At 41.7% G+C, this 16,398-nt stretch overlaps 1 protein-coding gene and 1 pseudogene across 1 annotated transcript in view; both read left to right on the top strand.

The window, feature by feature from the left end:
* ZNF41 (zinc finger protein 41) overlaps positions 1–14,545 on the top strand; it is a 53,404-nt gene extending 38,859 nt beyond the window's left edge. The window contains 2 exon segments of the mRNA XM_021080384.1: positions 6,592–8,641; positions 8,643–14,545. Of these exon segments, the coding sequence (XP_020936043.1) occupies positions 6,592–8,641; positions 8,643–8,748 (2,156 nt within the window). The 3' untranslated portion in view covers positions 8,749–14,545.
* On the top strand, positions 11,669–16,192 carry LOC102167282 (annotated as a pseudogene).

Raw genomic sequence — 16,398 nt, 5'->3', positions numbered from 1 at the left:
TCTTTCATTTCTCTCAGCGATGTTTTCTACCTTTCAGTGTACAGTTCTTGTGCATCTTTTGTCAGATTTGCCCCTAAGTATACCATACTTTGTGCTATTTTTTAATTAAAGTATAGTTGATTTACAGTGTTATGCCAATTTCTGCTATACGGCAAAGCAACCCAGTCATATATGTATATGTACATACATATATATGTATATATACATTCTTTTTCTCATACTATCTTCCATCATGTTCTATCCCAAGAGATTGGATATAGTCCCCTGTGCTGTACAGTAGGACCTCTTGCTTATCAATTCTCAACTAATAGTTTGCATCTACTAACAACCCCAAACTCCCCGTCCATCCCCTCCCCCACCCCTCCCCCTTATCAGTCCCACTCCTGGGCATATATCCAGACAAAACTATAATTCGAAAAGATAATGCACCCCTTTGTTCACTGCAGCACTATTCCCAATAGCCAATACATGGAAACAACCTAAATGTACATCCACAGATGAATGGATTAAGAAGATATGGTACATGTATGCAATGGAATACTACTCAGCCATAAAAAGGAACAAAATAATGCCATTTGCAGAACACAGATGCAACCAGAGATTCTCATACAAAGTGAATTAAGTCAGAAAGAGAAAGACAAATACCACAGGATATCACTTATAAGTGGAATCTCAAATATGGCACTTTAGGCTATTTTTACCAAGATTTATTGCAGTATAATTGACATGTAACATTGTGTAGGTTTAAGGTGTACAACACGTTGATTCGATACATTTATATATAGCAGACTGATTACCACCATGGCATTAGCCAACACCTCCTCCATCCTGTCACATGGTTACCATTTCATTTTGTAGAGAACATTTAAGCTCTACTCTCTAGGCAACATTCAAGTATATGATACAATATCATTACCTATAGTCACCATGCTGCACCTTAGATCCCCAGAACTTGTTCTTCTTACAACTGGAAGCTTGTGCCCTTTGATCAATATCTGTCCATACTCCTCACCTCCCAGCCCAAGGTAACCACCACCCTACTCTCTGTTTCTCTGAGTTCGGCTTTTTTAGATTCCGTATACAAGTGATAATACCATGCAGTATTTGTCTTTCTCTGACTTAATTCACTTAGCATGATGCCCTCAAGGCTTAGCCAAGTTGTAGCAAATGGTACAATGTCCTTCTTTTTCATGGCTGAATAATATTCCACTGTATATATGTACACGTCTTCTTTATCGATTCAATGTTGACAGACACGTGGGTTGTTTTCCTATCTTGCTATTGTGAGTAATGCTGCAGTGAACATAGGAGTGCAGATATCTCAGCGAGATCCTGATCTCCATTCCTTTGGATAGAAACCCAGAAGAGGGATTGCTGGATCATGTGGTAGGTCTATTTTGAATTTCTTGAAGAAACTCCAAATTGTTTTCCATAGTGGTTACACCAGTGTACACTCCCACCACCAGTGCACGAGGGTTTCCTTTTCTCCCCACTCTCACCAGCATTTGCTATCTCTTGTTTTTTTGATAATAGCCATTCTAACAGGTGTGAGGTGGTATCTCATTGTGGTTTTGACTTGCATTTCTCTGATGATTACTGATATTGAACACCTTTTCATGTACCTGTTGGCCATTTGTATGTCTTCTTTGAAAGCTATTTAATTCCTTTACCTGTGTTGGTTTTTTTTTTGTTTTTTTGGGTTTTTTTTTTTTTTTTTTTTTTTTTTTTTTTTTTTTTTTTTTTTTTTTTTGCTATTTCTTGGGCCGCTCTCGCGGCATATGGACGTTCCCAGGCTAGGGGTCGAATCAGAGCTGTAGCCACCGGCCTACGCCAGAGCCACAGCAACACGGGATACGAGCCGCATCTGCAACCTACACCACAGCTCATGGCAACGCCGGATCCTTAACCCACTGAGCAAGGCCAGGGATCAAACCTGCAACCTCATGGTTCCTAGTCAGATTCGTTAACCACTGAGCCACAACGGGAACTCCCTTTGCCTGTTTTTTAATCAGGTTTTTTTTTTTTTTTTTTTTTGCTATTGAGTTGTATGAGTTCTTTATATATTTTGCATATTAGCTCCTTATCAGATATGTGATTTGAAAATATCTTCTCCCAGAGTTCCCGTCATGGCGCAGTGGTTAACGAATCCAACTAGGAGCCATGAGGTTGCGGGTTCGGTCCCTGGCCTTGCTCAGTGGGTTAAGGATCTGGCGTTGCCGTGAGCTGTGGTGTAGGTTGCAGACGCGGCTCGGATCCTGCGTCGCTGTGGCTGTGGCATAGGCCAGCAGCTACAGCTCTGATTAGACCCCTAGCCTGGGAACCTCCATATGCCGTGGGATCGGCCCAAAGAAATAGCAAAAAGACAAAAAAAAAAAAAAAAGAAAAGAAAATATCTTCTCCCATTCCATAGGTTGCTTTTCTTTTCTTTTCTTTTTCTTCTTTTCTTCTTTTTTTTTTTTTTTTTTTTTTTAGGGCCACGTCCACAGCACATGCAAGTACCCAGGCTGGGGGTTGAATCGGAACTACAGCTGCTGGCCTCAGCCACAGCCACAGTAACACAGGATCCGAGCTGTGTCTGACCTACACAACCTACACTGCAGCTCACAGCAATGCTGGATCCTTAACGCACTGAGCAGGGGCAGGTATCAAACCCTCACGGATGCTAGTCGGGTTCCTTACCGCTGAGCCACAGTAGGAACTCCACCTTTTCATTTTTTTGATTGTTTCTTTTGCTGTACATTTTTAATGTTTTCTTTTTTTTTTCTTTTTTTTTTTTTTTGGTCTTTTTGCCATTTCTTGGGCCGTACCCGCGGCATATGGAGCTTCCCAGGTTAGGGGTCGAAGCGGAGCTGTAGCCACCAGCCACACCACAGCCACAGCAACGCGGGAATCTGAGCCAAGTCTGCAGCCTACACCACAGCTCACGGCAACGCCAGATCCTTAACCCACTGAGCAAGGCCAGGGATCAAACCCGCAACCTAATGGTTCCTTGTCGGATTTGTTAACCATTGAGCCACAACGGGAACTCCTTTAATGTTTTCTTGATGCCTGTCACATTTGATAGTATTCCCTGTATCTGCCTCTATATTCTGTGCTCTATGTCTTCAGACATTGCATTTTCACTTTGTGATCAGATTTCACTATTTCATGAAATGGCTCTTAATTACTCCAGAATATATGGCTCTTCCTTTTTTTTTCTTATCCTCCATCTCACAGGAACTCAGGGAAAAGCACAGGATTTTAGACTGTATGGTAACTAAGGTTTTTTGTTTGTTTGTTTGCTTTTTTTTAGAGCTGCATTTGTGGCATATGGAGGTTCCCAGGCTAGGGATTGAATCGGAGCTGCAGCTGCCGGCCTATGCCACAGGCATAGCAATGCGGGGTCTGGGCCACATCTGTGACCTACACTGCAGCTCAAGGCAATGCTGGATCATTAACCCACTAAGCAAGGCCAGGGATCAAACCCGAGTCCTCATGGATACTAGTTGGATTAGTTACTGCTGAGCCACAACGGGAACTCCACAACTAAGATTTTTATCTCTGTTTTTAGAAAGTTCCCAGAATTAAGAGTCTGTTTCTTATTGTATGACTTGGGGCCTACTCAGGAGAGAGAAATTTGAAATGGAAAGTTTATAACATAACGAATTATTAGCTGTTCAAATTTCTCTCTCCTGAGTAGGCCCCAAGTCATACAATAAGAAACAGACTCTTAATTCTGGGAACTTTCTAAAATCAGAGGTAAAAAACTTAGTTACAAAGTTCCCATCATGGATCATTGGAAACGAATCTGACTGGTACCCATGAGGACACAGGTTTGATCCCTGGCCTCAGTCAGTGGGTTAATCTTCCGTCGTTGCCGTGAGCTGTGGTGTAGGTCGCAGATGCGGCTTGGATCTGGCATTGCTGTGGCTCTGGCGTAGGCCGACAGCTGCAGCTCCAGTTCGATCCCTAGCCTGGGAACCCCCATATGCCGTGGATGTGGCCCTAGGAAAAAAAGAGAGAGAGACAGACAAAAAAATTAAAAATAAAAGAATGAAAGAATAGCAGATTAGTGTGGGAGGGTACCTCTAGGGCTGTGAAGGAGCATCCAAGGAAGAGCCTCCACTGCTTTGCAGGGATGCATCCAGACCTTGTTGGGAGGGCATATCCATGGCTCAGGGCATGGCAGACAATTTGCTGTTATGCCACACCAGTGAAACTTGCTGGAAATCTGCCCCTCTCTGGTCCAGAAAAAAAAAAAAATCTGATCATGGGGAAGTGTCTCCTTGGAAAGACTCCACTGCAAATCCTCTGAGAGGGGCGCCAGGGTAAACTGCTGGCTGCAATGCACTGCAGAAGCTGGGCTCTTGGGAAGCCAAATGAGCTGCAGGAGCCAGGTGATAAAGCAGTCACCCGCCCTCCAAGATCTGGGTGCCTGGGAAGATGCACGTGCATCAGGAGCCAGATGTTGGGAAGCCAGCACACTGCTGGAGCCTCGTGCTAGACTAGCTGCCCTTGCTGAAGGAGCCTGCTGAGTGAGTCCCCTAGAACCAGGAAGCAAAGCCCCTTCCTCCAGGGTTTCTCCATCACCCTATATCAACAAGGTTCAACTTCATGCAGGATGGCAAAGGAAAAGAGACTCATCCATTTGCATGGAAGGGTGAATGGGGGTTGAAAGGCAGTAAATTGATAACTGGCACACTTATTCTTCAGTTTTCTGAAGCAGAGCATGGAAAATATGTAGTAAACTTAAATTTATTGCATTTAGGGAGCTAGGCAGAGGGGAATATTTTGTTCTCTTTCAGAAGGATGGTTCTTTCTTCTTATTTATTTATTTATTTATTTATTTATTTATTTTGGCTGTACCTGCAGCACATGAAAGTTCCCAAACCAGGGGCTGAATCTGAGCCCCAGCTGCAACCTATATGCCACAGCTTGTGGCAATGAGAGATCCTTTAACCCACTGCATGTGGCCAGGGATCGAACCCAAGCCAAGCTACTGCAATTACATTTTTAACCCACTGTGCCACAGTGGGAATTCCAGAAGGAGTCTTCAAGTGGCTGCTCAGAGGAATTCAAAGGACTCTAGATCATGTTTAGAAAGGGAAGACAATCTCATGAAATGTTAACAGTTCCTGCCTTTGTGTGTTCATCCTTTCTGTTATAACACAAAACTGCCAAATTGAGTATCCGTATGAGTGGTGTCATGTCAGCTTTATACATTCATAGAGGAGCCTCCCTAGAGGTGAATATGCACAGAGGAGCAAAACCACAAGCTTGCTATAACTGTATATCCTCTCTTACATAAGCATTCTGGGGTGAATGCATCCATTCAACAAGTCAACTCTGATCCTGATGGGCCATTCAGGGACCTCATTCCAAGATAATCACTATGCTGTCGCCTATGTATTGTTGTCATCTCTGTTTGATGTTGGGTCATTGTTGAGTCCTCTGGCCCGGGGAAGGAGGAAATGGGGGAGATTTGCTTACTGGCCTGAGGCCTGGCCTAGGTGCAGTATGTATCACTTCTGCTCATGCTCCACTGGTGAGAACAAAGTGAGACTGGGAAATGTTACACCCAGCTATGTTCTTTACTATTAAAGAAGAGAGGAATAGATTTTGGTGGATGGCATGCAGTTTCTGCCATAGATGGTTTGCCCTCTCCTATTTGACATGTGTTGAAAGCATGTGTTCTTCTTGTAGATATAGAGGAAATTCGTATTTGAGGAATATAAATTTAATGTTGATGCTCATAATGGTTCAGAGGGGAAAGCAAGAGGAAGCAGAGAGATTACTGAGGTTGTAGAGCTATTATGTAATAAGGACACGCATTCTGAAATATTTCTTCCATGCAGGCTTACCCTCAACAGACTTCAGTTTCTTCTTCTGATTACTGTATTCACTATCCCAACTTCCTACATAGTCTGGGATATGGATTCCCAGGGTTCAAATCCCATCTCTTACTTATTGAGCTATTTGAGCTTCAGCAAGTTATATAACTTCTCCACACTTCTGGTTTCTCATCCGTGAAACAAGATTGATAATGATAGCTACCTCTTAGGGTTTAGTGAAGATTAAGTGAGCTATTTTGGGAGTTCCCATCTTGGCGCAGCAGAATCAAATCCAGAAGTTCCCGTCGTGGCTCAGTGGTTAACAAATCCCACAAGGAACCATGGGGTTGCGGGTTCGATCCCTGGCCTTGCTCAGTGGGTTAAGGATCTGGCATTGCTGTGAGCTGTGGTGTAGGTTGCAGATGTGGCTTAGATCTGGCACTGCTGTGGCTCTGGCAAAGGCCAGCAGCAACAGCTCTGATTAGAACCCTGGCCTGGGAACCTCCATATGTGGCGGGTGCAGCCCTAAAAAGACCAAAAAAAAAAGAGCTATTTTGTGTAAAGCACTTGGAACAGTGCCTTGTGTATCATAAATGATATATAATTGTTTGCATGTAGTAAGTGTTCTAGAAGAATTGTGTGTGTTACTACATTATTACTATTTTTATTATTGTTATGTGGACTCTTTCATTTATCCATTCATCCTCTCCAAATTGCACATGCCCTCTATTCTCTGCTAATTGTTCTTGAGTCATTTTCATTCTTTTCTCTTTCTTTTTAGATGAGAATATTGGGCAAACTCAACAACAGAGAATTTCTGGAGAAGTTTCATTCCACTGTGAGAAATTTGGCCAATCTATAGGAAAAGATTCATTATGTTCCATTTTAGAACTGTGGCAAGATAATGACCAGCTAGAGAGATATCAAGAAAATGGAAATAATCCTTTAAGTCACATGAAAGTATTGATTAAGGAGAGAGGCTACGAGTATAAAAACATCGAAAAAATAATTCATGTGAGTAGCAGGCATGTTCCTTCAATTAAAAGACTCCGTAACTGTGACACATTTGGAAAGAATTTGAAGCATACTTTAAACTTACATAATCATAATAAAAGCAATGCAACAAAGAACTTTGATAAGATTTTTGAAAATGGCAACAATTTTGCCCATAGTTCTTCCTCGACTAAGAACGAGAATGCTGCTAATACAAGAGCAAATTCCTGTGAACTTAATCGATGTGAAAAACATCTTGGCCATAAACAAATTCTCACCCACCATCAGAAAATTCATACTGGAGAAAAACTTTATGAATGTGCTGAATATGTAAAGACCCTCACCCAGAAGTCACATCTTTTTGAGCATCAGAGAATACATGCTGGAGAAAAGTCCCATGAATGCAACAAAAGTGAGAACATCTTCACTCAGAAGCCACAAATTGAGGTGCCTCAAAGTGTTTATACAAGAGAGAAACCCTTTATATGTGCTCAGTGTGGGAAGGCCTTTACTCTCAGGTCAAACCTCATTACACATCAGAAAATTCATACTGGGCAGAAACCCTATAAATGCAGTGAGTGTGGAAAAGCCTTTTTCCACAGATCATATCTTTTTAGACATATGAGAATTCATACAGGAGAAAAACCTTATGAGTGCAGTGAATGTGGAAGAGGCTTCTCCCAGAATTCTGACCTCAATATACATCAGAAAACTCATACTGGAGAGAAACACTATGCATGCAGTGAATGCGGGAAAGCCTTTACAAGAAAATCAGCACTCAGGATGCATCAGAGAATTCACACAGGCGAGAAACCCTATGTATGCACTGAATGTGGGAAGGCCTTCATCCAGAAGTCCCATTTCAATACACATCAGAGAATTCATACTGGAGAAAAACCTTATGAATGCAGCGACTGTGGGAAATCATTCATTAAGAAATCACAACTCCATGTGCATCAAAGAATTCATACAGGAGAAAAGCCTTACATATGTACAGAATGTGGAAAGGTGTTCACTCACAGGACAAATCTCACTACGCATCAGAAAACTCATACTGGAGAGAAACCGTATATGTGTGCCGAATGTGGGAAGGCTTTCAGTGATCAATCAAATCTCATCAAACACCAGAAAACTCATACCGGAGAGAAACCTTATAAGTGCAACGGCTGTGGAAAGGCCTTCATATGGAAGTCACGCCTCAAGATACATCAGAAATCTCACATTGGAGAGAGACACTATGAATGCAATGAATGTGGGAAAGCCTTTATCCAGAAATCAACACTCAGCGTGCATCAGAGAATCCATACAGGAGAGAAACCCTATGCGTGTCCTGAATGTGGGAAGGCCTTCATCCAGAAATCACATTTCATTGCGCATCATAGAATTCATACTGGAGAGAAGCCTTATGAATGCAGTGACTGTGGGAAGTGCTTCACGAAGAAGTCACAACTCCGTGTGCATCAGAAAATTCACACAGGAGAGAAACCCAATATATGTGCTGAATGTGGAAAGGCCTTCACTGATAGGTCAAATCTCATAACACACCAGAAAATCCATACTAGAGAGAAACCCTATAAATGCAGTGATTGTGGAAAAACCTTCACCTGGAAGTCACGTCTCACTATCCATCAGAAATCTCATACTGGAGAAAGACACTATGAATGCAGTAAATGCGGGAAAGCTTTCATCCAGAAAGCCACACTAAGTATGCATCAGATAATTCATACAGGAAAGAAACCTTATGCTTGTACAGAATGTCAGAAGGCTTTCACTGACAGATCAAATCTCATTAAACACCAGAAAACTCACAGTGGAGAAAAACTGTACAAAGCCAGTGACTGAAAACGCCTTCAGCTGGAAATCACAACTAGATCTGCACCAGCCATCTCATAGTGAGGACAAGGAGTGGCTGATGCTGCTGCAATCATTGTGTAGGGGCACATAGAGATGACAGACTACAGACAGCATAAGTGAACAGAAGGCAGACAAAGCCACGTATCCTTTAGTCAGTTGGAAATACAAGTACCTGCATCACCACAGTTGATGTGCAGTTATATGCATAGGGAGATGCTTTGATAAAGCATTTGAGCAATAGCCCTGTTTGGTTTCATGACTCACACAGGGACTCAATCTCCTGGAAATGGTAGAAATAGACACACCAGGAGATGACTTGTAATTTCTTCTGTTTCACTTTTTGGATAAAGGGCTTAATAAATTCAGCACTGATTATTTATTCATACTGTAGGTAGTAAATGTACTCGATACTGGCCTTTTTTTTTTTTTTTTAATTTCTAGGGTGAGAAGAAGAGCATTCACTGTCCAAACACCTCCAGGGCACTGAAGTTAAGGCAAAAATCTATTTGGGAACGTAGATCTGTGAGTAGAAGCCAGACGTTTCTGTGGTCATTAACATTTAAGACACAGAAAAGGTTGCCAGGAGGAACCACTCTTTCTCTTCCCTTTGAGGAGCCGCCATGGTATATTTTTTTTAATGAAGTAGAATTTTTAAACTTAAAAGTCTGACTTTATGCATTGGCAAAGTAAGCATAGCTCTAGCCGATGTTACAGGAATATAGTTATGAAATGTAACACACACCCAAAGGTGGCAGTTCTTCCCTCATTGATTCCATGCTGTGGCAGCAGGTGATTCACACTTGAAAATAGTAGGCCTACCTTCTAGCCTGTACTCCAAAAGCTATCATTTATGTAAGCTGCAGACCATCAACTTCTTATCCCCTTAATAGCTGATCCTAGCAAAGTCCACAGCACTTTGGACTTCCATTCTCGTCCACTGAAGCTTCTGCTCTCTCTGGGATTCCTGTTTGAAAAAGAATAGTTAAGAAATTGAGTTTCAGGAGTTCCCGTCGTGGTGCAATGGTTAACGAATCCGACTAGGAACCATGAGGTTGTGGGTTCGGTCCCTGCCCTTGCTCAGTGGGTTGACGATCCCGCATTGCTGTGGCTCTGGTGTAGGCCAGTGGCTACAGCTCCGATTTGACCCCTAGCCTGGGAACCTCCATATGCCGCAGGAGCGGCCCAAGAAATAGCAAAAAGACAACAAAAAAAAAAAAAAAAGAAAGAAAAAAAAAGAGAAAGAAAGAAATTGAGTTTCAATATATAAAATTTTGATTGTTTCTCTTCCCATTTAGTTAATTCGATACATTCATTTTCTACATGCACATTCAGAGTAATTCTGTGTAGATTGCTATGAGATAAAGTCTTGTTGCATTGTAGTTGGTTTGGCTAAGATACGATTATAGTTTATTATAGTTGAATAACTGGAAGACATCTCCAGAAAGAGCACTGCTTTTTTCAAAGCACTGGTAGACAGACACTTTCTCATTTTACCTTGAATATTTTTTTTACAATACTCATTACAGGCTCTATTTCTAGCACGTAATTTTATTTTGTTTTTAAACCTTTTTATTAAAGTAAATTCATACAGAAAATGCATATATCATAAGCATACAACTCAATGAATTCTCACAAACTGAGCATACTCAGATCAAGAACGTGATGAGCACCCCAGAAAAACTCCTTGTGCTCCCTTCCAGGCTTTACTTGCCCTCCTCCCCACCCCCAGATAAACACTACCCTGACCTAGTTTTGTCTGCTTGATAGTTTATATGAATGGAATCAAAAATTATATTTCATATTTTAGTAATACCACTTAAGTGTCTATCTTCTTTCATTCACATTTTAAATGTGAGAGTTGTCCTTATTGTTGAATGTAGTTGTAGATGACTCATTGTCATGTTATATTCTATTCTGTGAATGTTCTACAATATATTTTTCCATTCTCTCGTTGATGGACATCTGTGTTGTTTGCAGCTTGGGGCTATTAGGTGCTGCTATAAATACTTAAGGACATCGATGGGCGAGCATATTTATGAACTTCCGTTAGGTATATATTTAGGAGTTGAACTGCTAGGTCATATGGTATCATCCATCTGCTCAGCTTTAGTTTATCAAGCCAGTTTTCTAAAGTGGCTGCACCACTGTGCACTCCCCCGCCAGCACAGTATACGAGTTCTAGTTGCCCCACATCCTTGTCAACACTTGGTAGTTTCCATCTTTTTCACTGTAGCCATTATGGGTGGGTGTGGTTTTAATTTTTATTTCCTCATCTTCCAGCCGCTCCATAGTATCTCCCCAAGACAGTTGACCGATAGATCTGAAACCCAGGCATAGCCCTCGCATGACTGCACCATTTAACATCCCAATTAGGCAATTAGGAAGCTTTAATCCTGCAAAACGAAAAAGCCTAAAGTTTGATGGTTTCATGGGTTAATTTCATTAACAATTTAAAGAGAAATAGTATCCACACTCCACAAAATCTTTCAGGAGATAGAAGAGGAACACTTGCCAACTCTATGAAGCCAATTATTACCCTGATACTTAGGCCCCCCCCCAAAAAAAAATCACAAGAGAAGAAATGACAGACTAACATTCCTTGTGAATACAGATGTGAAAATCCTTAACAAAATATAAGCAAATTGATGGAGTTCCCGTCATGGCGCAGTGGTTAGCGAATCTGACTAGGAACCATGTGGTTGCGGGTTCAATCCCTGGCCTCGCTCAGTGGGTTAAGGATCTGGCGTTGCCGTGAGCTGTGGTGTAGGTCGAAGACGCGGCTCGGATCCTGCGTGGCTGTGGCTCTGGCGTAGGCCGGCAGCTACAGCTCCAATTCGACCCCTAACCTGGGAACCTCCATATGCTGCGGGAGTGGCCCTAGAAAAGGCAAAAAGACAAAAAAAGAAATAAATAAATTAAATAAATAAATAAACAAACAAAATATAAGCAAATTGAATCCAGCAACAGATAAAAGGATTATTCATCATGACCAAGTGGGGTTTATTTCCCTGATGCAAGACTGCTTCGACATTCAAAAATCAGTCAGTGTAGGAGTTCCCATTATGACACAGCCAGATAGGGATCTGGCATTGTCTCTGCATTGGCTCCGGTCACTGCTGAGGCACAGGTTAGATCCCCTGCCTGGCAGGGTGGGTTAAGGATCCAGCATTGCTGCACCTGTGGCATAGGTCACAGCTGCAGCTAGGATTCAATCTCTGGCCCGGAAACTTCCCATATGCCATGGATGTGGCAAAAAAAGAAAAAATCAGTAAATGAAATCTAAATCACATGATCTACAGATTCAATACAACTTTATCAAATTTCCATCATTTTTCCCAGAAATTAATAAGCTAATCCTAAAATTTATATAGAAATAGAAAAGACCAAGAATAGCAAAAAGAAATTTGCCAAAAAGCTAAGTGGGTGGACAGTCACCTCCCAATTTCAAAATTATAGGAGTTCCCATTGTGGCACAGTGGTTAACGAATCCGACTAGAAACCATGAGGTGTCGAGTTCGGTCCCTGGCCTTGCTCAGTGGGTTAAGGATCTGGCGTTGCCGTGAGCAGTGGTGTAGGTTGCAGATGCGGCTCGGTCCCGCGTTGCTGTGGCTCGGGCGTAGGGCGGCAGCTACAGCTCCGATTCGACCCCTAGCCTGGGAACCTCCATATGCCGCGGAAGTGGCCCTAGAAATGGCAAAAAGACAAAAGAATTATTATAAAACTACACTAATCAAGGAGTTCCCATTGTGGCTCAGTGGTAATGAAACCAAATAGTATCCATGAGGACTCAGGTTCAATCCCTGGCCTTGCTCAGTGGGTTAAGGATTTGGCATTGCTATGAGCTGTGGTGTAGGTCCCAGATTCAACTCGGACCTGGTGTTGCTGTGGCTGTGGTGTAGGCTGGCAGTTACAGCTCTAATTCAACCTCTAGCCTGGGAACTTCCATATGCCGTGGGTGTGGCCCTAAAAAAAACCCCTACACTAATCAAGACAGTATGGTATGGCATGGAGATATAGCCATGGATCAATGAAATAGAGAGTCCAGGAATAAACACTGGTACTTATGATAAATATAATTTTTACATAAGTGTGAAGGCAATTCATCAAGGAAAGAAAAGTTTAACATTTGGCGCAGGAATAATTGCATATCCACATACAAAAAGAAGAATTTAAATTTAATATGCTGCACTAAAAATTAACTCAAAATGGATCAGAGACATAAAAATAAAAGGTAAAATAGGAGTTCCCTTTGTGCTCAGTGGGTTAAGGACCCAATACTGCCTCTGTGAGGATGCGGATTTGATCCCTGGCCTCACCCAGTCGGTTAAGGATCTGGTGTTGCCACAAGCTGTAGTTTGTAGATACAGCTCAAATCTGGTATTGCCATGGCTGTGGCACAGGCTGGCAGCTGCAGCTCCTATTAGACCCCTAGCCCAAGAACTTACATATGCTGCAGGTGCAGCCATAAAAAGAATAAAAAAGCTAAAATAAAAGTCTTAGCAGACAGCATAGGAGAAAAATCTCTATGACCTTTTATTAGGCAAGGTATATAGGACAACAGGAGCATGACCCATAAAGAAAAAATGATAAATTAGACTTCATAAAAACTAAAAAGATGTTAAGCTTCAAAAAGATACCATTAACAGAAGTCTTCCTGTGGCACAGCAGGTTAAGGATCTCTTGTTGCTGCAGTTGCGATGCAAGCTCTAGCTGTGGTGTGGATTCCATCCAGGAATTTCTGCCTGTCATGGGTGCAGCCAAAAAAAAAAAAATGCTTTTAAGAAAAATGAAAAGGTGATTCACAGACTGGGAGAAAACATTTGTAAATCATATATCTGATAAAGGGCTTGTATCCAGAATATATAAAGAACTCATAACTTGATAAAAGGAAGGCAAGCCACCCAGTTTAAAATGAGGCAGAAGAAAAAAAATTAGGTAGAAGATTTGAAGAGATATTTTACCCCAAAAATATATACAAATAAGCACATGAAGAGATGCTCAACATCATTCATTAGTCATTAGGGAAATTCTAACTGAAACCACAACGAAATACCACTGTATACGTACTAAGGGGCCGTGATAAAAAGACAATTGAATGTTGGCAAGGATATGGAGAGTCAGGAACATTCCTGCATTTCTGGTGTGACTACATTCAAATGGTACAGCCACTTTGGAAAAGTTTGGCAGTTTCTTAAAAAGTTGATCATAAATTTACCAGAGGACCCAGCAGTGCCACTCCTATTATCTCTCCAAAAGATATGTAACATGTGTTCACACAAACACTTGCATCTGAATATTCATAACAGCATTATTCATACAAAACAAAAAGTGGAGACAGTCTAAATGCCCATCACCTGGCAAGCAGATAAACGAGATGCGGTGTATTAAGCAATAAAAGCACAAACACTAATTAATACTACCCCATAGATGAACTTCGAAAATATGCTAAGGGAAAGAAGTGAGACACAAACGATCTCATATCATATTTGCATATTATGTTTGTATGAAATATCCACAAAAGTAAAATCTATAGCCATCTGTAGATTAGTGGTTGTCTGGGGGTGAGAATGGGAATTGTCATTAACTGTTAATTAGTACAAGAGACCTGATTGGGGTGATTAAAATGTTCTAGAACTCGATTGTGGTGATGGGTGTACAACTAGGTAAATTTAATAAAGCTCACTGAGGTGATCCTTAATTCCATTCCTGCTGAAGCATCTGGAGTCCTTGCCATAACATCTGTTGCCACCTATATCTGGAATGAAGGGTTGTCTTGGAACCTGTTATACAGCTGAGAATAAACTTTTGTTTAAAAAAAAGATCATTGAACTATACAATTTAAATATGGAACCTAAATTGGATCTCAATAAAGTTTCTTTTTCAGAGTTGTTTTGGCTATTCGAGGTCCTTTGCATTTCCATATAAATTATAGGATAAGTTTGTCCATTTCAACAACAACCAAAAAAGCTGCTGTGATATGTGTTGGGGTTGGTTTGAATCTATAGATCAATTTAGGGAGAACTGAAATATTAACGATACTGAGTTTTCAGAGCCACAGATAAGGTATATATTTAATTTCTCTTGACATATTTTGTAATTTTCATTGTACAGGTCTTTCACATCTTCTGACAAATTATCCCCTAAGTATTTTTTTGTTTTGTTTTGTTTTTTTAGGGCCACACCGGAGGCATATGGAAGTTCCCAGGCTAGGGGTCAAATAGGAGCTACAGCTGCGGGCCATAGCCACAGCCACAGCAACGAGGGATCAGAGCCGTGTCTGCGACCTACACCACGGTTCACGGCAACACCGGATCCTTAACCCACTGAGCAAGGCCAGGGATCGAACCCACAACTTCGTGGTTCCTAGTCGGATTCGTTTCCACTGCACCATGACAGGAACTCCTCAACTGGGATTTTCAATGTAAAACAATTCCAGGAGTTCCTGTTGTGGCTCAGCAGGTTAGGAACCCAACTAGTATCCATGAGGATTCGGGTTCAATCCCTGGCCTCACTCAGTGGGTTAAGGATCCAAAATTGCCTTGAGCTGTGGTGTAGGTCGAAGACAAGGCTGGGATCCCACGTGGCTGTGGCTGTGGTGTAGGCCAGCAGCTGCAGCTCTGATTCAACCCCTAACCTAGGAACCTCCATATGCTGCAAGTGCAGCACTAAAAAAAAAAAAAAAAAAAAAAAAAAAAATTCCAGTGGGCAGGTATTTGCAGATCAGATTTGTAAATTGGGTTGCCAATGAATGATATGCTTTTGGTATATATTTAAGAATAAAAAAGATTTCTTACTAGTGATCATCTATCGAGTTATACCTGGTTGGGGCAAGGAGAAGTATTTATGAATATAGATCCTGGGGCGAGTATGTGGGGCAGGACGGGCAGCGGCTACGGGCGCCAGGCGATGCCAACCATTTCTAGGGCTTGTTGCCTGGCGGTATGGCTCAGATGAGGGAGCAGGTGGCTGAGCTCTTCAGCTCCCTGGTACAAGGGGAAGCGCAGGACCAGGTGGCAGCTGCTCCAGACAAAGTCTTGGATGGTGATGACAAAGATGATGCAGAAGATGAAAATAACATTGATAACAGAACTAAGGCAGATGGACCAACTGCAAAACAGCCAAAACCACCATCTCAACAGTAGCTTTTATGAAATTTAAAGACTGCCCCTGTCATATTTATCACACACTAACATTTAAGGAAGACTTATGTTCTAACTTGGAAAGCATCTGCTTTGTTCCCCTGGAACAGTTTTGTCAAAGAAGAAATTTATCTTCTGTTCCCATCGAAGAAAAAGATAATAAATGTTTAGAAAAGCATTCCTCTTCTTGATTAAGAAGTACGTTTCACACCATGGAAATAAAATAGACGTTTTATTATGTATAAAATCTGCTAGGTTGGCAACTGAATGCTTATTGAATTGTGTCATGTCTGCGTCTTTTAGCTTCTGCTTCTGTTATAAAAAGTACATGTTGCAGTTTATGGACTATAACATTTCAAACAATGACGAGCAAGTGGTAAGAATTGGGTATTTAACAATGACAGTAGAGGTGGCTCAGTGGTTAACAAACCTGACTAGTAACCATGAGGTTGTGGGTTCAATTCCTGGCCTCGCTCAGTGGGTTAAGGATCCGGTGTTGCCATGAACTGTGGTGTAGGTCGCAGATGCGGCTCAGATCTGGTGTTGCTGTGGCTGTGGCGTAGGCCAGCAGCTGTAGCTCTGATTCAACCCCAAGCCTGGGA

This window comes from Sus scrofa, chromosome X, assembly GCF_000003025.6.
Source record: "Sus scrofa isolate TJ Tabasco breed Duroc chromosome X, Sscrofa11.1, whole genome shotgun sequence".
Taxonomy (NCBI): domain Eukaryota; kingdom Metazoa; phylum Chordata; class Mammalia; order Artiodactyla; family Suidae; genus Sus; species Sus scrofa.
This window is presented reverse-complemented; position numbering and strand designations above follow the sequence as displayed.